The 24,973-nt window shown below is 44.5% G+C and overlaps 1 protein-coding gene across 2 annotated transcripts in view; it reads right to left on the reverse strand.

The window, feature by feature from the left end:
- The window catches only part of DCC (DCC netrin 1 receptor), a 934,061-nt gene that overhangs the window by 335,399 nt on the left and 573,689 nt on the right, over positions 1-24,973 (reverse strand). For both annotated transcript variants that reach the window (XM_081929563.1, XM_081929562.1), the window contains exons 6-7: positions 11,193-11,347; positions 7,044-7,164 (exon numbers count right to left, since the gene is read on the reverse strand). In XM_081929563.1, the coding sequence (XP_081785689.1) occupies positions 7,044-7,164; positions 11,193-11,347 (276 nt within the window). The remainder of the gene's footprint in view (positions 1-7,043; positions 7,165-11,192; positions 11,348-24,973) is intronic.

The raw sequence follows: 24,973 nt of genomic DNA on the forward strand, positions 1-24,973 counted from the left end.
CAGCCTCGAGTAGGACCCTGGCATGCCCAACTGGCATGTTCCCTTCCTCCTGGTCAATCATTTGGGAGCTTCAAGAGCTTTATTCAGCCCAAACATCACAGCGACCGATTCCAACCAACACTGGCACACTTAGGGATCTGCAGAGTCTTCGCAGCTTGCACGACAGACCTCAGCAACTCAGCATTTTGGCTAATCTACTTTATTTACATATAAACACACACGAAGCACTGCAACATGCCTCCCTCTCTCTCTAGCATCAGACAGCAAAGAGAAGAAGACAAAGGACAATAATCCCACTTCACAGAACACAGTAACACAAACATCCTGTCTCCATTACTTCCCACTCTGTGGAGTCAAAACATACACAGTCATGTGAAAGACAACAATCCCATGACTGCAATCATAGATCAGGAATTCTAACACAGTACTCTTCACCCAACAGAGAGCCTTAAGTGGCCAACTTTCCTGTTTCAGTGGAGGGACTATACCAGGGATGGGAATGTGCATCCTCTCCACAGTCATTGCCGGACTTCAACTCCCATTAGACCCAGCCACCATGGCCAATGATCAGGGAAGATGGAAGCTGTAGCTCAGCAACACCAATTCACTAAATGCATGAGGGAAGTATGTTTAGTTGCCCCAAAAGGCTTTTCCCTGCATGTTCCTGGTTCTGCGTCTCCATGAACCCATCATCTGCCATTAGCACCTTTCCCTCAACACAACTATTGCAAAAGGATGAGTTGGTCAGCACTCACAAGCAGGGATGGGGGAGACATTTGATTCGATAATGCAGAATCTATCACATTCTCACCTTCTGAACTGAATATGTGAACTGAACCACAGCGATCCTTTTGGAATTCCTTAACTGAATTCCATGAAGCTGTTTTCCAATAAAGCAGTTTTTATAAAAATGCATATGTTATGGGAGAGCGCGCATAAAAATTAGAAGATTTTGGTGAAAGCTATCATACAAAAATACATTGTGTTAAGGGAAATTGCTTGCAAAAATGGGTATGTTAGTCAAAATAAAACTGTGGTCATTAGGAAAAATTCACACTTAAAATGCCAATGAGATTTCATGAGGTTTTTTGGGGGGTTAATTCACGATTTGCTGCAAAATGGGGGAAACTGAATTTAAGAGCAGGATAATGGGAAACTGTAAGCTGAAATTGACAGATCCTTCTATCCTGATTCACAAGACTATATCGAAAGTTCATTAAGCTCTTTAAATTACTGTTTGACCTACTGCTACCAGGGACAGTCTGCCATACGTAATCTGCAATGCTTTGAGGGAAACCATGTCTGATGGAATATAATATACAGAAATGTCTAAAAGACAATGGACTGTTGGTTTCAATGGAAACAGACACTGAAACTGACTGGCTCTTGAATGGATATTGGTATGAATTTTGAAAGGAGTAGATTTTGAACTATGGTAAACTTCATCTCTAGGGATCTGTGAGCTTTTATCACCAATCATCAGTTCTGAACTTTGGATTTGGGGATGATCTGAGTGGCTATCTGGACATACAGTGAATTTACCGCTTGGGAAATAAACTTGTGAGTGGAGGCCCCGCTCCCCGCTTTGTGATGAAATGTGGTGCTGTGGGTTAAACCACAGAGCCTAGGACATGCCGATCAGAAGGTCGGCTGTTCATAGCCTCACGATGGGGTGAGCTCCCACTGCTCAGTCCCTGCTCCTGCCAACCTAGCAGTTTGAAAGCATGTCAAAGTGCAAGTAGATAAATAGGTACTCCTCTGTCGGGAAGGTAAATGGCGTTTCCATGCACTGCTCTGCTTCGCCAGAAGCGGCTTTGTCATGCTGGCCACATGACCTGGAAGCTGTATGCCGGCCAATAAAGCAAGATGAACACCACAACCCCAGGGTCGGCCATGACTGGACCTAATGGTCAGGGGTCCTTTTACCTTTACCTTTTAAGACACATGGACACAAGCATTTTAGGTTAATGGGCTAAAAAAGGCCACAACTTTATTGGTTACAGAATGTGAGTGGTATTGGCTTAGGCACTGGATCAGAACAGACTATACTTGACTATACTTGACTCCTGCCTGCCCTGCAGGGTTAACAACCTGTAGGGGGAGCTTGTTGATGCAAATCAACTGGAAGCTTTCCCCTAGAGTCACTGGAGGGTCATGCCATGGCTCTAGCCACCACCTGGGCATCGGACAGGAGCCACAACTGCCGGATTCCTTTAATGGAATACCTTTCAAGGGGAGGGGGAGGTGATGGCAGCCACCTCCCCTCCAACACACAACACATTTTCCAGTGCCTAACCACCAAACCTTACAAACTTGTGATGATTTGCTATGAGGTAGGCAAGAAACCAAGTGGCTGGTGCCAATCTGCCAAGTAGAAAGAATTCCTACCAGACCCCTTGGACAACCAAGGTGACCAACTGAAGTCCATAGCAAGGACAGGTGCAGAAGCAAAACCTAGAGGGAGGGAGGGTGATCCGAGGAAGCTGGAACAACAAGGCAGTGCTCGTGTGCCCGCGACCATTTTTAAACAGCTAAACCCCACCCCCCCAGGCAGCCGGATTGGCTGGCTAGGGTGTGTGATGCGGACACAGCATTCCAGTGACGCAAGGGCCTGGCCACGCCCCCATGTGAACGCAGGAAGCAATTCCTGTTCACAACCCCTCCCCTCGGGGAAGAGGAGAGGCTTTGTGAACCTAAACTGTGAATTAGTCTAGACTTGGAATTGGAAGACTGAATATCTGCAAAAGGAGGAACTGGCCACCACTCAGAAGACTATATCAAAAGTTCATTAGGCTCCCATAAATATCCTCCGACAGCCAGGGGTGGCTTTAATAGGCCATTGTCTGTATTTCAGCACCAAACAGATTTGTCACAGTTGCTAGGGGTAACACCCTGTCTGTGGCCTGTGGACAGGCTCAAACAGAACAGCTGGGGAATGCAGCCCTCATGCCGTGTGAGACAGGGATGGTGTCCATTTATTGACAAGGTTTTAAAACAGAGAGGGCTATGTTCGTCTCAGTGTGATGAAGTCCAGGGCTCAATTTGTATTTCTACCGGGTTCCCCCACCATCTGTGCATGCTGCCGTTCTCAACATCTCAGAGGAATCAGAGTGGCATTGTTTGAAGATCTGATTAAATAGCCAGGGAAAAGCAATCCATCATTTATAAGGGGGAGAATGGAGACAGTTTACAATGGCGTCCCCATAGCTCTTTAGGATTTTGTCTTCATTTGTGTTTGCTTTCATTCTAGTCCAACGCCAAACTTTTTTTAAAAAAAATGCACACCCAAAGAACAGCAATTTGCTGTCAAGCACTCAAATATCTAGGTGGCAACTGCAATGAATTATACAACTTCCTCTAGGCTGTTCCCAGTGATGAATTAAATGACTCTATCACAAAAGATGGCCTCTATCGCTCCCCCACTGGGTTGGCATCTGTGTAAAAGAGCAGAAGCTGAATGTGGGAACCAGACTTCCATGTAAAACAGCCACACACACAAACTGTAGGCTTGCCAAAAGTGAGGTGTGTGACACACACACAGCAGTTCTTAAGAGGAAGGTCATCCTTCTAAGCACGGGTGACAAGTAGAATTACGAGCAGGAGCAGCTGGACTTCCTGGCACCAATGGGGAGGGGCAAGGTGTGGATGGATCAGCACACTTCTGGTCCATGTGAGTTTTGCACTTGCATAAGTCCATTATTGGGATGCGGGTGGCGCTGTGGGTTAAACCACAGTGTGGACTTGCTGATCAGAAGGTCGCGGTTTGAATCCCCGCGATGGGGTGAGCTCCCGTTGCTCGGTCCCTGCTCCTGCCAACCTAGCAGTTCGAAAGCATGAAGTGCAAGTAGAAGGTAAACGGGAAGGTAAACGACGTTTCCATGCACTGCTCTGGTTCGCCAGAAGTGGCTTAGTCATGGTGGCCACATGACCCGGAAGCTGTATGCTGGCTCCCTCGGCCAATAAAGGGAGATGAGCGCTGCAACCCCAGAGTCGGCTATGACTGGACCTAATGGTCAGGGGTCCCTTTACCTTTAAGTCCATTATGTTCTATTTATGGATTATTCTATGTGTGTGGTGGTGGTGGGTGAATAAAAAGATAACTGCGCAAATTTGTATTTAAATGCATTTTTCTCCCACATAATGCATTTTGAATTTATTTTATTTTAATTTATTTTATCCTAAACATACACAATTTTAAGCATTGCTTTGGGCTGAAAACTGGCACATTGCCAAAATCTGGAGAAGTGTAACTGTGTTCCAATCTGCACAGTAGTCCAAGGTTGGGAAGCAACTGGATGAACTTTGTATTTTAAGGCACACTGACCTATATCACACTTTCCAATATATGTTAACTGAAATTCAATTTTACAAGGCGGTTCTCAAGCCAAATACCATGTTCAAAAATGTGTATATTAGGGCAATGCATATATAGAAATGTGTATGTCAGTGGCAATAGCATGCAAAAAAAGTGTTATATTTAACTGTTTTGGGAAAATGTGTATATTATGTAAAATTGCATAAAAATTGGGAATATTAGAAGGAAATCACATTCAAGTGTTGATGAATTTTCATTGGAACTTTTTCATGTTATTAAGAAAGAAATATTAACTGCATTTAAGCTGGAGAAAATTAGAAACCCAGATTGCCAGATTCAGCTACCTTCAGTCCAGGGAGTCATGGACCAGGCCAGTTCATTTTGGAATTTGCAAATAATTAATTCCTAAAGTATCCCTTTCCATATGTTGCTTATTTATTATTTTATTTCATAACAAATAAATATACCATTTACAGTGACTGTCTGAAAGCTAGGTGAATATCAGCACTTAAATGTAATGTGAATGTTGACAACCCTAAATGGTTTTCTGGATGTACAAAAATGCAGGAAGAGAAACATCAGAGAATGCTGAAAGCCATCATAGGTACAATGTGACTTGCAATATGTCAGATCATAATCACATTGTTAATAATAAAACAACTGCTGCATATGAATTTCAGTGGCAGGATATCAAATGACAAGCACAAAGAAACACAGATTTGATCAACAGCAAGATTGCATTGGAATGTCTTTGTCCTAGAAAAATGAAAGAATCATGGTGCACGCCCTTTAACTTTTGCATGGCTGGAATAAAATCTGCTGTACAAAGGTGAGAGTCACATCCATTACTCCACCAACTTTTGACGCTGACCCCCACTCACCTATAGGACGTGCCCCATGAACCTCAGAAAAGGTTCCCCACCTCTGCCATAATACCTGTGTGAGTCAGCCCCTGATTTGCATCTATATGCATGTAATTGAAAATTGACAGGTTAGGAACACAGATTATTTTTAGGGTCAAAGTTAAAGAGATAGAGAGAAAGGTTATGGTGGAATTAGCCACCTGCCCCTGTCTCTCCATCTGTTTTCATAAGGATGGTTTATTTTTATTTTTTAAAAAATGCATTTATTTTATTTTTATTTTTCTACCTTTGGTTTCACTCAATTAGCCAAGATTATTCTGCCTCCAGAATAACAATAAGGTGAGAATGCAAATGGACAGCAAAAAATATGACACACTTTCTATGAAGGTCAGACCCAAAGAAGGAGTTTCAACTCAGTACCTCTGTTCTGTTCTCTAAACGTGGCTTCTTTTTCACCACCTCCTCTTTAAAGAACAACATCCGTCCACATCAAAGCCTACTTTTCAGCATATGCCTGATCTTTCACTTCCTTTGTAATGCAAACACTTTAAACAACAGCATGCAGCAAGGAAACACATGTCCCCTTCAGGTAATGAAACATTTGCAGGTGGGACGCTCAGGACCAGATTTGGCGTCTCCTTCCATCCACCAGCCTACCAAAGGGCAGCAGCCACCATGGACCTGCCTTCTTCCATGGGCTTCCTCTAATTGCCTTGTCTACACCGCCTCCTAAGTCAGCACAAATAGCAAAACCACCAACTAAAAAGGAGATGAAGGCTTGTATGTCACCAAGTCCTACTCTGAATGGGCCCATTTAAAAATGCATTTAAGTTTGTCGTTTTCATGGATTCCAGTGGGCTTACTCTGAGTAGACTTAGTCAAATACAACCCAGAGATGTGATTCCGCACACCTTCTGCTGGGGTGGGACATGGAGGGGAATGACATTTCCTGCAGCACATGTGGCATCTACTTAGCATCATTCAAGGGCCCAGCCTAGGGCTCTTCTGTCCCAATGGAAACGGGTGATACGCAACAACGAATGATTACTCGCCAGTATCGCTATAGACCAGGCATGTCTAACAGGCAGATCGTGATCTACCGGGAGTCCAGTGGATGTCAGTGGTAGATCATTCGTAGATCACTGGCTCCCCCAAAGAAGCTCAAAAACTTTGTCCTGCGCCCCCCAAAAACAGGACCCTCCTTCCTAAAAAAAAAAGCTCAAGAACTTCAACCTGAACCCCCCAAAAGGGGATCAATCACTGCCAGTTTTTAACTCTGTGAGCAGATCGCAGACTCTTGGGAGTTGGCCACCCCTGATATAGACTGATGACCACAATAGTAAGAATCCAAGCAAAAAAACGCAGGAGCTGGTGTAGGTCACACACAGGGGTGGATGAAGTGGGGTGCAGTGGGGGCAGACCTCCCCGGGTGACATTTGGTGTGCCTCCCACCCACGACTCCCAAGCCTACCCCAAGCCATCAGGGGAAGGGGGGAGCTGCGATGCTTTGCCAGTGGCATTCCCCCTTCCCCTTCGTTTTGACAGCTGGGGGAGGCTTGGGAGTCACGGGTGGGTGGCGCGCTGAATGTCCACAACCAGCGGCTTGCTCGGCCCCAGTGGGCGGCTCGCTCCACTCCTGGCTGCAGGGTGCACACGCCGCTCCGTGCACCTGAGCGGCTATCCTGAACCTGGGAGGGCACCCTCCGTGCTCCTCCCCCTTTCGGAGCACGTCACGCCCTCCTCAGTAGCGTGCCCGCCCTGGGCAGCGCTGGCATATGTTCTGCCGCTAGTCACACAGTCCAAGACTCTGCTAATCATATTAATTAAAACAAAGCAAGTGATTCTTTATGTCTCTTGCATCTTACCAGGTTCAGGGATGATGAGCTGTGCACTGGTTTGAGCATTCCCAGCATCATTTTCAGCTACACACTGGTAGAAGCCTTCGTCTGATTTTACCAAGCCCAGAATCCGCAGGTTGCTGCCACCCTAAAGAGAGGGAGAGAAGCAGAAGCAATTACCTACAGCTGTGCCTCACAAACTTCACAGGTTTTTTCTCTCTCCTGAATTAAAATTGGAGGCACACTTCAGTTTTACAGTTTCCTCAATGTTTTCAGTGAGATAAGCTGTGGGAAAACTTATTTTCTATTTAGCAGTAGCGGCCAGCAGGGAGCGGGGGACTCCTTGTACCTGACCTCCCATTGCAGGGTAGCTACCGCTTATAGGGAGGAGTGAGGACACTGGCATTTTGCAAGCAGATGGATAGGTATGCCAGGTGGACTCCGTTGGGGCACCCACATGGCATCAGCCACCTGCTGCCTCACCCTCTTCTGTCTCCTGCTAAGAGGTGGAACAGTGGAACGAACTCCCTTGGGAGGCTGTGCGTCCTCCTTCCTTGGCGGTTTTTAAGCAGAGGTTGGATGAGCATCTATGATGGATGCTTTCCTTGAGTATCCTGCATGGCAGGGAGCTGGCCCTCGGGGTCCCTTCCAACTCTACAAGTCCAGGATTCTAAGAGGTAATGACTGCTGTTCAGAGGTCAGGTGCAAGGAGCCACCCATCCCTATAGGCCACTATCTCTGTTCAAGGCTGCATTCCCTTGGGGCCAATAACCAGTTGGGTTCATTGGCTCATGGTGTGCAGGTCTGATGCTAGTGGTGGGCAGATCTGATGCTGTATTGTTTTTAATATTTGGTTGGAAGCCACCCAGAGTGGCTGGGGAAACCCAGCCAGATGGGCGGGGTATAAATAATAAATTATTATTATTATTATTATTATTATCTGGAGCCAAAAAGGTTGATAGGCCTAGCACCAACTATGAGAATGGCCAGAACTGCAAGAAGATCAAACCTCTCCATTCTTAAGGAAATCAGCCCTGAGTGCTCACTGGAAGGACAGATCCTGAAGCTGAGACTCCAATACTTTGGCCTCCTCATGAGAAGAGAAGACTCCCTGGAAAAGACCTGATGTTGGGAAAGATGGAGGGCACAAGGAGAAGGGGACGACAGAGGATGAGATGGTTGGATTGTGTTCTCGAAGCTACCAGCATGAGTTTGACTAAACTGCAGGAGGCAGTGGAAGACAGGAGTGCCTGGCGTGCTCTGGTCCATGGGGTCACGAAGAGTCGGACACGACTAAACGACTGAACAACAACAAAGAACTGAAAGCAGATTTGTCACAGGTCCTTTTTTTCCTGCCACCAATTTTCTCTTTTGTCCAGCCAACCCCTTTCAGCCAATTTTTACCTCTCCATGCCACCCGCATGACAAAGGTTGCCTCCCCTACCACCACACTGCAAGACTATCTGTCCACAAGCCCATCTTTTTTTGTGCTTTGGCCATGCATTGCTGTTGATCTTCTGAGGACAGGTAACTCCGATCCACATGAGGTGGAACTGCAAAAGTCTGGACCAATTTTTACATTTTCTGTATAGTATTTCTTGCACACCGCTGAGAGATTATTGCAGTTAAAGCAGTTTATTACTGTTTCCACTATTGAAACCCAGCCCCCAGGCAAAAACCTTTTAGTGCCAGCCTCCTTTAGTAATGTTTTAGAAGCCAGCACCACCAGCAACATGGATATGGCTAAAACAGGGGAAAGAGTCATGTGGAAGGTTTCCAGCAACTGGAAGTCAGAAGCATGGATCAATCCATCACTCTGTCATCCCAGTGGCCAACCAGATGCCTATGGGAATCCTGCAAGCAAGACCCAAGGGCAAGAGTACTCTGCCCTCCTGCGGTTTCCAACAACTGATAGTAAAAAGCAAATAGCCTTCAAACATTAAGGCAGAGCAGAGCCATCATGGCTGAAAGCCTTTACCTCCCTGAATTTGCTTGATCCTCTTTTAAAGCCTTCCAAAAAAAGCATCCTCTTTAAGGTATGCTGGTATTCACTCATGCCCGCCAGTTCCTCCCTAGAGGATTGTAATAAAATGCACATACATTAAATAATGTGCTGACTCGGTTTGCTCACCCCGCTACCAGGACATTTGATTAACTAATAGTAATACTGCAGCCGCAAGTAAGGGCAGCGCAAACACTTTATGCAACATGTAGAATCAACATCAAGAGAGGTCTGCATTGCATAATGGGTGCACTTAGTGGCAGAAGATTCGGTGGATTTGTTTGGGTGTTTTTAAATACTTTTCCAGGCAAGCGAATGGATTTGAAGGTCAACCCTTCCCAGGTTACAGGCAGCCACAAAGGGAAGGAGGCCATTTCGTTTCAGCTGCATCCGGGCAGGGTTTCATCTGGAGGTGCTGTTGGCAGGCAGAATTAAATGATGCTGTAAAACTTTGGCTTCTAAGGAAGAGTCTTTGGCACCGCAAAAAAGGAGAAGAAATAAATAAAAATGTTCTGCCTAGAATGATTCTCTTATTAAAAGTCTTTCTTCCCTGGGCAGTTTTGGAAAAAAAGAACAAAAAGGGAACCTGCCCTTTCCCAATTACTTAATGAAAATGTCTGTCTCTTGGCAAGCTGAGCAAAGCCTGCCTGATTGTCTTTATTATAAACAGCAATGGTGGGTAAAGTTGTGTGAACTTGGATGCTCCTATAACTGAGTAAATCTTCCTCTCTGAATGAAAAGCGGGGAAAGCGCCCATGCCTTTTTATTAACTGGAACATGTTTAATTTAGATAATCATTGTCAATTTCACTTAATAGAAGGAACATTAATTAAGAAAGGGCAAGCTGATCTATATGCATGAGATTGCTAAACCTCTAAAATAAACGTCATTATGGCAGAGTGGATTATCCAATGGCCACAATTTTTTTATAAAGCATCAGTTAACTACTTCTGAACTGAAGACAACTCCGCATATTCCACGTATTGTCTGGGCAGGCATACAATGAAGGTTAGGTGTAACCTTAGACCGGTAACTTCCATTGTACATCCATGATTTCCTGTAGCAAAGAGCTTTATGCAAGAGATCTATCGGGGTGGGGTGGGGTGGGAGAAAGTCTGGAATGTTATGACAGGATGGGACATACCTGTTTTGACCGCCTAATGGTAAAAGCTGTTCAACTGTAGGGTAGATGTCATTAGGATGCCAAGTGATTGGCATCCACCTGTCAGAGTGGGTTTATGGAGGGCGTTTTGCACTATCCTGATCCAGTTCTTGACCCTTGCTATAATTCTATGATGCAGTAGTCTTCAAAATTTCCTCACCTGGGGCCCACCTTTAGTACAAAAATACACCTGACTTCTCACTTATTTGTTTTTTCTTTTTAACCACTTTGTATGATAGTAGTGCTGTTGTTGTGTTTCGCATTAGATAGGGCTCAGTAATGAGTCATTAAAGACCAGTGGTCTGTGGCAGGGTTTTTTTCAGCTGTGCTCTGGGTATCCTTGAAGTACCCCAGAAACATTTTAAGGGTTCCTCAACAAGCAGTGAGTGATGACAGACAAGTTTCCTGAACAGACAGGTTGCCCACTGCTACACATATTTGTAGCATCTTTGAAGGTGCCCTAGGTATTTCTTCTGAGGCCCTTCTCTAGGTCTTCCCTCTGAGGGAGTCTCAGAAGGTGAGAGACCTTTCTGGCTGTAGATCTTCATCTGTGGAATGTTTTCCCCACTGAGATCCACCTGCCACCTTTGCTGACATCATTTCAGCTCCAGGTAAAAATGTACCTTCTACTCATAGGCTTTTGATGGATTAAACTGATTTTCTTTTGCTGTTAGTGTGCTGCCATAGCTTCCTTTAGCTTTTGATGTTGAGTGTTCTTTTTTATGAGTATACCCAAGTGACCAGGTAGAGAAGTCTGGCTGGTGTATATTAAAGGACCAGGTTCAGAACAGGACAGGGGAAACAGTTGCTGCAGCCGAAGGCAGATGGAGGGGAATGGCAAGGGACCTGGGAGAAATCTGGGGAAACTTGAAGGAGCTAGGATCTAAAGGAAAACTAAGCTAAAGCTAACTAAGTCTACTTTTGGTAGCACCTTTTACAGAGCTTTATGTTGCACCCATTGAATTGCTTGTTTCCTTGTTTTGGAATAATGGTAGAAACAAATAATGATTACCACTATCTGAAAATAATCACTAGGAATGACGACTTCTCCATTCTTGATCCATTGCACTGTAGGAATCGGTTTTCCAGAAACAGAGCATTCAAACTCGATGTCCATACTTTCATAGGCATAGAGATTTGAAGGATGATTGATAAACCATGGTGGAACTGCAAGAAAACAGGGAGAAAAAGATCTTAGTGAGCATGAATGCATATATATCACACACACACACACACACACATATAATCTCGACACAAAAAAATGACACATCATGTTCTGCTCCCCCTTTCCTTCTAGCTGATAGCGCAGAGAAAACAATTTCCTCCAGCCTACGTCATGCAACGCTGAAAGCTTAAACCTGGCACTGGCCTCTGCCCACTATATATAGCTGGAGGAGTGGTCCCTCCCCTCCTTGTCTGGCAGTGTTCACTATCTCTTGATGCCTTCCTTCATGGGCCATCACTGGTCTTTGTGCCTTAATGGCTTAAACTCAGCTAGCTCTGCCAGGCTAGGGTGGCTTACTAGCTCAAGCTAAACCTAGGTATTTTGGTGTTTGACACAGTTTAATTAAACTTGATTAATTCTAACTTCTACTAATTCTAAGAATTATGGGTGACTTGCACCTACAAACTCCAGCACCCTGGATCTATAACAGCAGCCATTCAACTGCAACCATATCTAATATAGGTTTTCATGATGCATCGTGTTTTAGAACTGACCAGGCCTTTGATGTGTCTGGGCAAAGCTTGGATAACCACATTGATTATGTAACAGTGGGGACAACATCTTCATTTGCATAAGTATAACCTGTGATTAGCTTTGCAAAATGAATCAATACGAGCAACATTATTTCCAAGCACAGAGGAGGAAGACTTAAGCCAGATTATCTTTTCGGAGGACAAATTCCTATTAAGCTGGCAATTATCTGTTGTCTTGTATTACTATAATGTATTAACACTTTTGCTGTATGGTATATGATATGCTAATTTAATTTAATTTCATCATTACCATAATACTAGTTATAGTATGATAAAAATTTGCAATTCAAGAGAAACTGCTAATAACATCACATTTCTAATGAGTTTTCCCATCATCAAAGGAGACAAGGGGGGGTGAGGGGAATCAGTCCTGTTTGTCAGCTTTCAACCAGGGAACAATATTCATTATTTTGAATATTCATGGTTGCTAGAAAACCAGATTAGATTTTAATTTCCTGGGTAGCATCCCTGGCTTATTTTTTGATACAGAAAATGCAATTGTATTTCTTAAGCAGCCATGCATAATGTCTGAATTATAAAGTTTTTACAACTGTATCAATAGCAAATGGCATTGTGAAATATGCACACAATGGATTCCAGAGTCTACCAGAATTGCAGACACATATCATGAATTTTCAACCTTCTTGTACTCAGTAGCTAAGGTTCAATTCATATCATTACTTTTGATCATACAAGGTCAGTAAAAATACTTATGTTAAAAATTATATCTAGGCTTTCCTTTAAAAAAATCCTAGTCAGGTGAAATTTCAAGATAAAAAGTAACCATATCCAAAAGTGACAATATGAACATTTTAAAAAATAAAATCATAGAGCAGTAAGATATAAACATAGTAAGTATGAATGAGAGCACCAGTGAAACAGTAGCTGTATATGGGATCCTCCTCAGAGAGGGTCCTTGTTGCACGTGGGCCAGGGGACACCCCCAAAAACTTATTTGGTAGGGTCCAAGGGTGAAGCCAGGCATGTATAGTGAGGACCCATAGCCAGCCTGCTTGAGCCAATCCGGTTATGGAGGCGTGATTGGGGGGGGGCTATAAAAGCGGAAGCGCAACGTGGTCAACGGCCCTTGCTTCACGCTGCCGAACACCTGCCCTCCCTATGGTTTGTTTGTTTGTTTGTTTTGTCTTGGCCTTGCTTTGGACATAGTGTGGTTAACCTGTTTTGGAATGGGGACCGGGTAGGTTTTTTCCCCCTCCATTTGGCAGACTGGCACTGGCCATTTGGTTTTTGCCTACCCCCTTAGCAATCGTCACAACTTTGTAAAGTTTGGCGGTTAGGCATTGGCTGGGGAGCTGAGTGGGAGGGGAGGTGCGGCCATCACCTGCCCCTCGATGAATAAGGGCATTCTGGTAGTGGAATCTGGGGGTCCTGGATCTTGTCCAAAGTCCGCTTGAGGGGCTAGGGCCATGCCAGGACCTCCAGAACCCTGGGGTGAGCTTTGGTTGATCTTCATCGATGTTGCTCCCTCGTTTGGTGTTTACTCTTCCAGACTTCCTGTCAGAGAGGCAGGAGTCAGTTATAGTCTGTTGCCAATGCCTAAGGCCAATACCACTCACTATGCTGTAATCAATAAAGTTGTGGCCCAAATTTGCCCAATTACTTAAACAAAAATTATGTGTCAGTGTGAAGTTATTTATTTGGGGGGTGGCTTGGGGCCTTGAGGCACAAAAAGTGGTACCTTGGTTCTCAAACTTAATCTGTTCTGTAAGTCCATTCCAAAACCAAAGCATTCCAAAACCAAGGTGCACTTTCCCATAGAAAGTAATGGGAATTAATCCTTTCCAGACTTTTAAAAACAACAATTTAACAGCAATTTAACATGAATTTCACTGTCTAACGAGACCATTGATCCATAAAATGAAAGCAATAAACATTGTACTGCAGTCACACAATCAACCAACCAGTAGCTGAACTGGGTTCCACACAGTCACAAAAACAAAACAAAAAGAGCCGCAAAAACAAAAGCACAAAATAAATAGCAAAAACAGACAGACCTCAGCGTAACACTCAAAACAGAAGCGTGGCACTCAAAACGGAAGCGTGGCACTCAAAACGGAAGTGTGGCACTCAAAACAGAGCATGTTCAGCTTCCGAAAATAGTTTGCAAACCGGAACACATACATCCGGGTTTGCAGGGTTCCAAGTTGAGAACCAAGGTACCACTGTACAGGCAACTTGTGGCTCCCAGCCTAATTTTGAAAGCCCTTTTGAAAGAGAGGAGTGGAGCCCACTAGCATGAGCAACCTGTCCCCTACCACCGCAGCCCCACTGGGTGGAGAGGAAAAGGAAGGAACAGGAAGGAGGATTGGTGGAAAGGGAGATGGAGGCTCTGCATGCTTTATATACTGCCCTTGTCCATTGCTGACTTTGTGGTTCAAGGACCCGACCCCCGCAATGTGAAATGAATACACAAGGACACGTGATATAAGGTTAATGGGCAAGGAAAGGCCACAACTTTATTGATTACAGCAGTGAAAAGGTATTGGCTTAGGCATTGGATCTCTAAAGCAAGTGGGTTTATTCACCAGTAGGTGGAGCCTGTTGATGCTAATCCAACTATAGGCTCTCCCCTGATGTCACCGAGGGTCGTGCCATGGCCTCCCGCCAAGCAGGCATCGGACAGAGTACACGACCGCCAGATTCCTTTTGGAATATCCAAAAATTGAAGGCATAGGCGATGGCCACACCTAGCCCTTCGACACACCACAACACATTATTCCAATGCCTAACCTACCCACCAATACCACAAAAGTTGTGAGGATTGCTACGAGGTAGGCGAAAAAACCCAAAAGCCTAATGCCAAATGGAAAAATTCCTACCAGGCCCCCTGGACAACCAGGACGACCAACCTAAGGTCCATAGCAAGGCCAATGACCTAAACCCTAACTCAAAGGGAGTGGAGGGTGGATGACTCGCGACGAGATGACGGCGAAGAATGAGGCCGGGGAGAGGCTGGCGCAGCAGCAAAAGGCTGCTGAACACGCCCCCTCGGAGGCACTTGGTAGGCGCCTGCCGAGGGGCGTGGGCGCCATCCAGGTGAGGTGGAGGCAGGGGGCTAATGCCCCCTGCTAGGGGCAGTGCTCGAGCTCCCACCCACAACCACTCTCCTCTCTTCAGGGAGGAGAGTCTTTATCGCCACACACAATCAGCATGCAGCCCCTGACAGATTGCAGGAAAATGCAGCAATCATCAGGAAAAGAAGTGGCACATCCTGGCTATACAAGGAATGTCAGGATATTTTTAAAAAAATTAAAAAAAACTTCATTAAAAAAGAGTAAAAAGGATGGCATGGAGAAAGCAGACAGAGAAAAGCTTTTTTTCCCACTCTCAAAACGTTATAACTCACGAACATCCAATGAAGGTGTATGTTGAAAGATTCAGCATAGGTAAAAGAAAGTCCTTCTTCTCACAGCACATAATTAAACTATGGAACTTGCTCCCGCAGAAGGCAATGATGGTCACCAACTTGGATGGTTTTAAAAGAGGATTAGACTGATTCATGGAATTCAAGTCTATCATTGGCTACTATCCATGAGGGCTATGTTCTACCTCCACTGTCAGAGGCATTATGACTCTGAACAGGTGGGTAGTGTGCTGGGCCCAGGGGTAAACCCGAGCATCGCAGTCCAGATCCGGTCCCGAATCCAAGGGTTCTGCGAAGAGTCAGTTCAACAGGGCCAAGGCAGGAAACCAGGCTAAGTTAGGCACAGGGTCACAGGCAGGTACTAGCAAACAGCAATGTTGCTCCCACAACCTGGGGCGGGGTCTGACAGCCTTTTATCTCTGTCAGAGTAACAGCCGGTCCTGATCCCCCAGTGACTCACCACCTCCCTGTCCTGCCCAAAGGTGAGCACTCCTCCTGCTAGTACTCAGGTCTCTCCTTCTCTCAGACCTTAGTCTCTGCAACTCACCTCAGCCTCTCCTGACCCAACTGGTAGTGGAGCAGCTGTAAGTGATTGCCCACCTGGAGGCAACGAGGTAATCCCCACATTGGGAGCCAGGAGAGGCTCAGGCCCCTGACTCTGCCCAGTTGGTGCTTGTTGCAGGGGAACCTGTGCAGACTGGAGCTCTTCAGAATCAGGCCCCAGACTTGGTTCCGATGCCGCCTGAGGAAGAAGGTCCAGTGCAGACTGAGATTCCTCTGGTTCCAAGTCCGAGCCTGAGTCCCAGGCCATCACAGGTAGAGTGCTGTCCAGCTTGCACGCTCCCTGTAGTCATCTGATTGGCCACTGTGAGAATGTTAATAGATTTTGCCTCCATGAACTTGCGCAATCCTCTTCCAAAGCAAACCAAATTGCAGACCATCACTACCTCTTATGACAGCGAATCCCATAATTGAACTAATTGAATGAGTACTTTCTTCTTGGTGTCCAGAATCTTCCAACATCCAAAAAGTATTGACAGCAATGTTTAGAGTCATAGTTCTGTCTGTTTCACGAGGCTGTCTCCTAATCTACTTTCTCCATACCATGAAGAATATTTGTCCTGCTCCCTCTTACTCACTCTTTTTCTAAAATAAAAATCTCCAAATGTTGTAACCTTTCCTCATCAGGGTATTGATCCAATCCAATCCCTTGTTCTGGCTGCCCTTTTCTGAGTGGGACCCCAAGGCCAAGGAGATAGCCTAATGAGCTACTACAGACATATCAGTCCACTATAGGTCCTCTGCCTATAGGCCAGTTTCTCCAACTTAAGCTCCAGCCCATGACCTCTGGGAGTCTTAGCTGGAGAATAGGCCCTGCAGGGCCCCAAGCCTGAACCCTGACAACTGATTCCTTGGCATTTGTAACAGGGAAGCATACCAGAAACCGCTTCAAGTGCTATTAGATTTCAGAAACATGAGACAATGGAGTTCTGATCCACACACACAAAATGAGTGTGGTTCTCTATGCTTCTGCTATAGGAATCCCGTGCCTAAACAAACAGACACCGATCCATCTACTTTAGACCAATTTGCACAATTCAGCTGATATTAGAAAGCAATTTTGAAATCAGCTTCTTTTCCTTTTAGCTTTATTCTGATTTTGCCCTTTGGTCATAATCAAATGCTGGCATTATACACCAGTTCTCTGATTAGCCTTTCACACAGTTCCAAAGGAACTGCATGGTGGGAAGGAGGGAAAGGTTAATTGTTTGTTGACTCTGCTTGTAAGAAAGAAAGCTATGAATAGCAGTGCAGTCTGGGTAAGGACATAACATCGCTCAATTGTTTCCATCCCCCCTCTTCACAACAGATTTCAGCATTGGTCTGTAATATTACACTCCTCAAGTGTCCTAGGAAAATTGGGACATTCCACTTTTTAATGCAATCCTGTCAAGGTTTAGTTCCCATACAGTTTCTTTCTTGTTTATATTTTAATACCACTTTCCAGGAAGACCTCACAAAGTGGTTTACGTAAGATATTTCACAATAAGCATCAATATTTAAGAAGTTGCTCCTAAACCATTTGTCTAGAAGAGGATATGTCTAGGGGGTGGAATTTTCTGAAAATATTGCTGTTGAGCATTCCCCCACACAAACTCTTGTCTTGCTGTTTAATCTCTGATAATAATTTTTATTAGTTTTCAGTTACAACAATCCAATAATAGCCTCATTACAGCAATGCCAAATTATAATACAATTAATAATACCAATAACTGAGATGCCAAATTATACAATTTAGGTGCCCCCCTCCCACGTACTAGAATTAATGGTTCGATTATTATTTTGTTTCTGTGTTCTGTCTTGCTGCTTAATCTCAATTGGGTGCAATTCTTCAACCAGTTCCACTAAAACAATGAACATATTTTTTGCATGTTATATGTATTTATTACAAAGATGTTGTTGGACTACAACTCCCATTGGCCCAAGGACCAGGGACAATGGGAGTTGCAGTCCAAGAAAACAGACTATAAAAATTTTAATTCAGAGTGCCTTTGATACTTATGCTCAATTTCATATATCTATCACGTATACAGACTTAAAGTGAATATTGTGAATAATGATAATAAATACAATACAAGCTACCCTTCTGCAAGTAAAGCATTATATAGTTCACCATAGTCATGTTGGACAATAGTAGAGAAATGGGTAAGTGTAGTCAATTAATAGTCTATCTGAGAATTTGTTGTCTAATGATTTTTCAAAAATCAATTTTTCACCATTCAGAAGGGCGTCAAAGAAACGGTTGCCGAAGAGGGTAATGATCAATTTTTGCCTTTAATGCCATTATAAAACTGATATTCAAACATTCCCGGTAGCAAGTGACTTCAAAGGCTATTTCTCATTGTCTGAGAACACCCTTTGTCCACATTTATGGCTCAGTATGCCCGGCATCAAGAGAGCTGATGCTGAGGAATGGAATTCCCTCCTGAAGGGGTGTGCGTGTGTCTTCAAGATTACTGTAGGAAATGTCAAGCAATTCCTGTAATGAGCTCACAAAGGTGTCCCAGCAACCCACTGAATGATTACCAGCAAAGGAGCTCGTTACGTGAGGGGCATGGCTGGACGACCTCACCATTCCTTGAAATGTCTTCCTTAGAAATGACACCTGCTTTCGCCAAGGAGAGCATTTCTACAGAAGAAATATGTCCTCTATTTTCTAATGCATAATGTCTTATGCTTTGAATAGCAATAAAATAAATGTGGTGGTGGAGCCAAAGAAGATGATGGCTGTCATCAGTTCCTTAGCCCTGTCAACATTTCCAAAAGGAAGGCTCTAGGGGGCACATCATTAGCAGGCCAGATTGTCCTCTTTTAAGCTGTTTCAAATGCATTTCTGATGTATTTCGCATGATAGATTCACTTTATGAACAATACTGTGGCAATGTTTCTTGTCTTCTCCTTGTAACTTAACTAGATTACGTGCCTGCTGCTTTTGGCTTATAGGTATATGGTATAATGTGATTATAGAAAATGATATACGGAATGAAGGACCTACAGGGATCGCATTACCAACCCCATTTATGTCCATCTTGCTCAATTCAAGCAGAGGAGAGTCTGCAAACATGAGAACATAATGAGAGTCCTGCTGGATCACACCAAAGATCCATCTAGCCCAGCATCCTGTTCTCCCAGTGGCCAACCAGATGGCTATGTGAAGTCTACTTGCGATTTCTAGCAAGTACTATTCAAAGGTGTGCTGCCTTTGATGGAAGTGGCATCACACAGCCATAGCATGTGAAATTGCTTTAATCCCTTCTTTAGGAACACAAGAGGGATGCGGGTGGCGCTGTGAGTTAAACCACAGAGCCTAGGACTTGCTGATCAGAAGGTCAGCGGTTTGAATCCCTGCGGTGGGGTGAGCTCCCGTTGCTTGGTCCCTGCTCCAGCCAACCTAGCAGTTTGAAAGCCCATCAAAGTACAAGTAGATAAATAGGTACTGCTTCGGCGGGAAGATAAATGGCGTTTCCATGCACTGCTCTGGTTCGCCAGAAGCGGCTTAGTCATGGTGGCCACAAGACCCGGAAGCTGTATGCCGGCTCCCTTGGCCAATAAAGCGAGATGAGCGCAGCAACCCCAGAGTCGGCCACAACTGGATCTTATAGTCAGGGGTCCCTTTACCTTTACTAGGAACACAAGAGCTCAACTCTTTCCTGTTCAGATGCCTCTCTGTTCTTGCATCTGTTATGTACTCCCATGAGAGCCACTTTGTTTTGTAAGGTTTTTATATATATATTTTTTAAAAAAACTGCAGATAGGACTTTGGGGTCACATCTCAAGTTTCCTGTTAACCTTTGGGGTAATTATAGCCAAAGCTTTTCACACATAATTTTTGCTTAGTTAGAAATTCTGCAGCTCCTTTCTACAAAGGAACCAAAAGTCCCCAGGCTAAGAACTAGCTTTCAACATGTACCTGCAAGAATGCCAGTCGAATTTTCCTGGGCTTGTTCTATGGTATGCAGATTATCACAGATTATCATAGAATTGTAGAGTTGGAAGACTGGGGACCCTGCATTCCCCTCACTGCAATAAATTGCCAAGAACTGCTGCTCATAGAGTCAACCCCCAGGGGGCGAGAGGTCTTTGCCCCCCAATAAAATATTTGAGTTGGCTGGGGGCCCCCAAATTGATGGGCATTGCCATTCAAATGGTGTGCATGTACCGAGTCATGTGATCGATTATGTGGGTGGGGCTTACCTGCCCCCCATATTTTATTCAAGTTTCACCCCTGCTAATGCTTAAAATACATATACTAATTAAATCTAGCCTAAGCCCCCTTAATAATGGCAGCTTATCTGTATCTGCCTAATAAGCCTGAGCATGTTGCCTCCATGTTTTGCTTATTAACTTTCTTTTTAGATGTGCAATTGACTTGCTTGTTTAAAAATAAAACTAATGTGTCCCTGGTAACTTGGGGTCTGCCACACATTTAGCCCCTGTGTCTCCCTTTTATCGGTGACCCTGTGTAACCCTGTCTATCACTGCCATTCTGATGGAACATCACCACTTTCAATTTCCATGCCATCTGCTGGTTGGTAATGTCTCAATATAAGACAATGAAAATGGCCTGGAGACTATGCCACTCAACTATTCCATGTACGAGAAGCACCTCAGATTGAAAGTGCTTCTAAAAATGGGACAATTGCAGGTTGATGTTGCAGCCACCATAGGGAAAACCTTTGATCTGCCTCCCATGGTTTAGAGGAAGCTGCTTTTACTTAGTCGGGCTATTGGTCCATTTAACTCATCCACATGGACTGGCATTCAGGATCTCAGCCAAGGGACATTTCAAGCCCTTCTTGGAAATGCTGGCAATTGAACCTAGAGCTACTACATGCAAAGTAGATGAACTACAAAGAAGCTACAGCTAATAGGTAGCCAAGTAGGGAAGAAAATGAGACAGGTCAGAGAGGTGGGGAGGACAGAAAGCCAGACAAACAAGAGCAACAAGGAGATCTAAGTTGGAAACAATTTGCTGATCCAGCAATGGAGGAACATCCTGAAACTGATTCAGAAGAAAGTGTTTTCTCCAGCTTCCTGTCATGATGAGTTCAGCATCTGTGCATCTCACAGGGGCGGGTGAATGGTGTACTACAGGGGTCAGCAAACTTTTTCAGCAGGGGGCCGGTCCACTGTCCCTCAGACCTTGTGGGGGGCTGGACTATTTTTTGAAAAAAAAAATAATGAACAAATTCCTATGCCCCAGAAATAACCCAGGGATGCATTTTAAATAAAAGGGCGCATTCTACACGCCGGAGCGTCTGCAGGCTGGATTTAGAAGGTGAATAGGCTGGATCGAGAGCCAGTGTGGTGTAGTGGTTAAGAGCGGTAGACTCCTAATCTGGGGAACCGGGTTCGCGTCTCCACTCCTCCACATGCAGCTGCTGGGTGACCTTGGGCCAGTCACACTTCTCTGAAGTCTCTCAGCCCCACTCACCTCACAGAGTGTTTGTTGTGGGGGAGGAAGGGAAAGGAGATTGTTAGCCGCTTTGAGACTCCTTAAAGGGAGTGAAAGGCGGGATATCAAATCCAAACTCTTCTTCATCTGGCCCCTGGGCCTTAGTTTGCCTACCCATGATTCTACAACTTTGGAGACTTTAGTGGATCCAGACCACAGGCTGAATTCATGTCTCTGCTCAACACCTCTTTCTTCTTACTGTCTTTGTCTCTTTCTTGGAAATGATAATTGCAATCTCCCAATCTCCTTATAAACCTGAACATAAAGCTCAGAGGTTTTTTTTTAAATAAAAAAATAAAATAAAAAAATAAATGCAGAAATTAAGCAATCACCAGTATAACTGAGTCCTGCAGCTTCTGGGAGCTAAACCCATTCTGGGAACTAAACCCACAGTTGCACCTGAGACTTTTATCTTTCTTTCTTTCTCTTCCCTCCCACTTTGTGACTATATATAATCACAAAGAACCATACAGCGCATAGCAACAGGACTGGGATATGAGAATATCATTTCTATCTGTGATATAAAACACAGAAAATAAAAATAAAATGTGATGACATGGGGGAGTGACATTCAGTACACTGAATTCAAATCCTAGAAGGAAAGAGTGTTATAGCATTAGTGATTCATAAGTCACTTCCCCCAAAACTATGGGCATAGTTTAGATTACTTCTGAGCCAATCTGAATTAAGACTTCTCTGGAAATCCATAAACCCACCAATTCCCCAAATGTCCTGCCCTCTTCTCCTTCCCGTATTATAATGTGAGTGGTTTCTAAATCTTTCAAAATAGACAAACCAGTAACTGTGGTTTGCTGTGATGTGCAACCTGGGACAATCAGTGCTCATAACGTATTTTCAGTCATGTCTTCTCCATAACATGGCCCAAACAACCAACATTAGAATCCCAAGTGGAATAGACCACTGGATCAGTTCTCAGAAGAAGAAGAAAGTGCACACACTCCAGGGGAGAAGTTGATTTTAAAATAAATGGGGAAATAATACAAAGAACAATTGCGGCTGAACCAGGCTACCTTCTCACCGTTCAGCCAATTTGTTGCTCTAGGGATTGAATAACCTTTGTTCTCAGCACTAAAAGTTAAGTACAGATAGATGAAAGGGAATCAAACCAAGCCTTGCAGCTCTAGGCAGTCCATTACATTACTGCCCTTCCATTTTTGATGAGGTGGCTCCATTTTGATCAAATAGGAAGAAATCATCGAACTCTAATTTGATTAGCAGCAAGCATGCCATGTAGTTTTTAAGTAATCCAAGGTCACCGGGTAGGGAAAGTGCTGCTCTTTTGCATGGGTTGTTCAGGGAAATGCAAACCATTCAGCCATTTCATTTGCTGCACAGAGGTGCCGTTGCAGGATCAGTTCTAAAATTTCTGCAAGGGCAGTGCAGTGCAAGGAATCACAAGACCGTGTCTGGTCCCTTGTACCATAATCACACACTCATGAAAAGATTGTCACCAATGTTTCCCACGCATTGGTTCATTTCTTATGTCATTATTTTAGATTGTCCAGGAAGACTCCCATGGAGTTTCCCACTGAAGCCCAGACTAGATACAGACTAGAACTACTAATTATTTTCCAGGCCCAATTCACAGTGCTGGTTTTGACCTATAAAACCTTAAATGGCCCTTCAGAAGAGATCATCTTCTGAGGCTCTTCTTCATGTGCCACCTCCTTGAGAGGGCCGGAGGGTGGCAACACGAGAACAGGCCTTCTCTGCGGTGGCTCCCCATCTGTGGAATGCTCTCCCCAGGGAAGTCAACCTGGCACCGTCATTATATACCTTAAGGTGTCAGGCAAAAACGTTCCTCTGTAACCAGGCATTTGGTTGATCCAACTTACATCCTATGCCCTTTTAAAATGTGGATTTGGGGGGGGGGGGCTATTGGGTTGCTGTTTTTACTTTTATTAGGTATTTTGTGGTTTTATATCTTGATTTTATTCTGTGAACCACCCTGAGACCGCTAGGCATAGGTTGGTACATAAATTAAACAAACAAACAATAATTATAATTTATATCCAATGCTGTCTTCAGTATTTTAGGGCTGTGGCATCAACAAAGCAGACTCCTGAGGAAGTTGTTAGCTTCCATGGGTAGGCATACATCAAAAGGCCGAGTGTCCAGACCCCCACTTCATCTTCCTGCAAACAAATAGCCACAGCTTGTTCGGTGCACAGTTATTAATTAGGGATAGAGTATTATACCACACAGGGACGCGGGTGGCACTGTGGGTTAAACCACAGAGCCTAGGACTTGATGATCAGAAGGTCAGTGGTTCGAATCCCCATGACGGGGTGAGCGCCGTTGCTCGGTCCCTGCTCCTGCCAACCTAGTAGTTCGAAAGCATGAAGTGCAAGTAGATAAATAGGTACCGCTCCAGTGGGAAGGTAAACGGCATTTCCGTGCGCTGCTCTGGTTCGCCAGAAGTGGCTTAGTCATGCTGGCCGCATGACCTGGAAGCTGTACGCCGGCTCCTTCGGCCAATATAGCGAGATGAGCGCCACAACCCCAGAGTCGGCCACGACTGGACCTAATGGTTAGGGGTCCCTTTACCTTTACCTATTATACCACACACTATTCCTTGACTGAATATACTCCAGCTATCACTTGTAGGGGCAGCAGTTGGATATAGTCTGAGGCTTTGGTGGGCAAACTAAGGCCTGGTGGCCAGATGCGGCCCAATCGTTTTCTCATTGTGGCCCATGGACGGTCTAGGAATCAGTGTGTTTTTACATGAGTAGAATGTGTCCTTTTATTTAAAATGCATCTCTGGGTTATTTGTGGGGCCTGCCTGGTGTTTCTACATGAGTAGAATGTGTGCTTTTATTTAAAATGCATTTCTGGGTTATTTGTGGGGCATAGGAATTCATTCATTCCCCCCCCCCAAAAAAATATAGTCTGGTCCCCCATAAGGTCTGAGAGACAGTGGACTGGCCACCTTCTGAAAACGTTTGCTGACCCCTAGTCTGAGGCCTCATGCCACATACTGGAGCTTGCCAATCCCTCACATTCATTCCTACCACCTTCTCCCTGCTGGGCTTTGATTCAATAGACATGCTGGTCAGATCTTCTCCTTCCCTTCCTCCTCAGTTTTAAGGAATTCCGACGCCTCACTATTAACAGTAGTGTTTCATCCCAGCTTTTTCTTATCTGCTTTGCTCCCACTGCAGGGAGAAAAGATACCCTGCCTTTCTCTGGCTGCAGACTTGTCTCTCATCTATTCTCACCAAGAAGACTCACTGACCAGCGCCCTGATCCTGCATCCAAACAGAAGGGACACACAGGGCAGTGGTGGTTCTTTGCAGATGTCAATGCATCTAATAGCTGAGATAAGAAGAAACACTGCAAACAAATCCAGATACAATGTGAGGTTTTTTTTATAAAAAGAAAGAAAGAAAAATGAAATGAAACAACAATTGCCTTGTTACATTCTGGGGGGGAAGAGGTCAGAATTAAAGATGGCTCCAGAGCAAAAATAATAAAAAAATAGTGAATGCAGGGTCAAAGCATAATTTCCTTCCATTTGTACATCTCATTTCTGTGCAGGTAAATATGGGGACATTTCAGCAACTTTCTAAGGGGGGGGGGAGAATTAAGAGGGGCACTTGCTGCCTCAAGC

The sequence above is a fragment of the Podarcis melisellensis genome (genome assembly GCF_964234715.1).
Source record: "Podarcis melisellensis genome assembly, chromosome: 11".
Classification (NCBI taxonomy): domain Eukaryota; kingdom Metazoa; phylum Chordata; class Lepidosauria; order Squamata; family Lacertidae; genus Podarcis; species Podarcis melisellensis.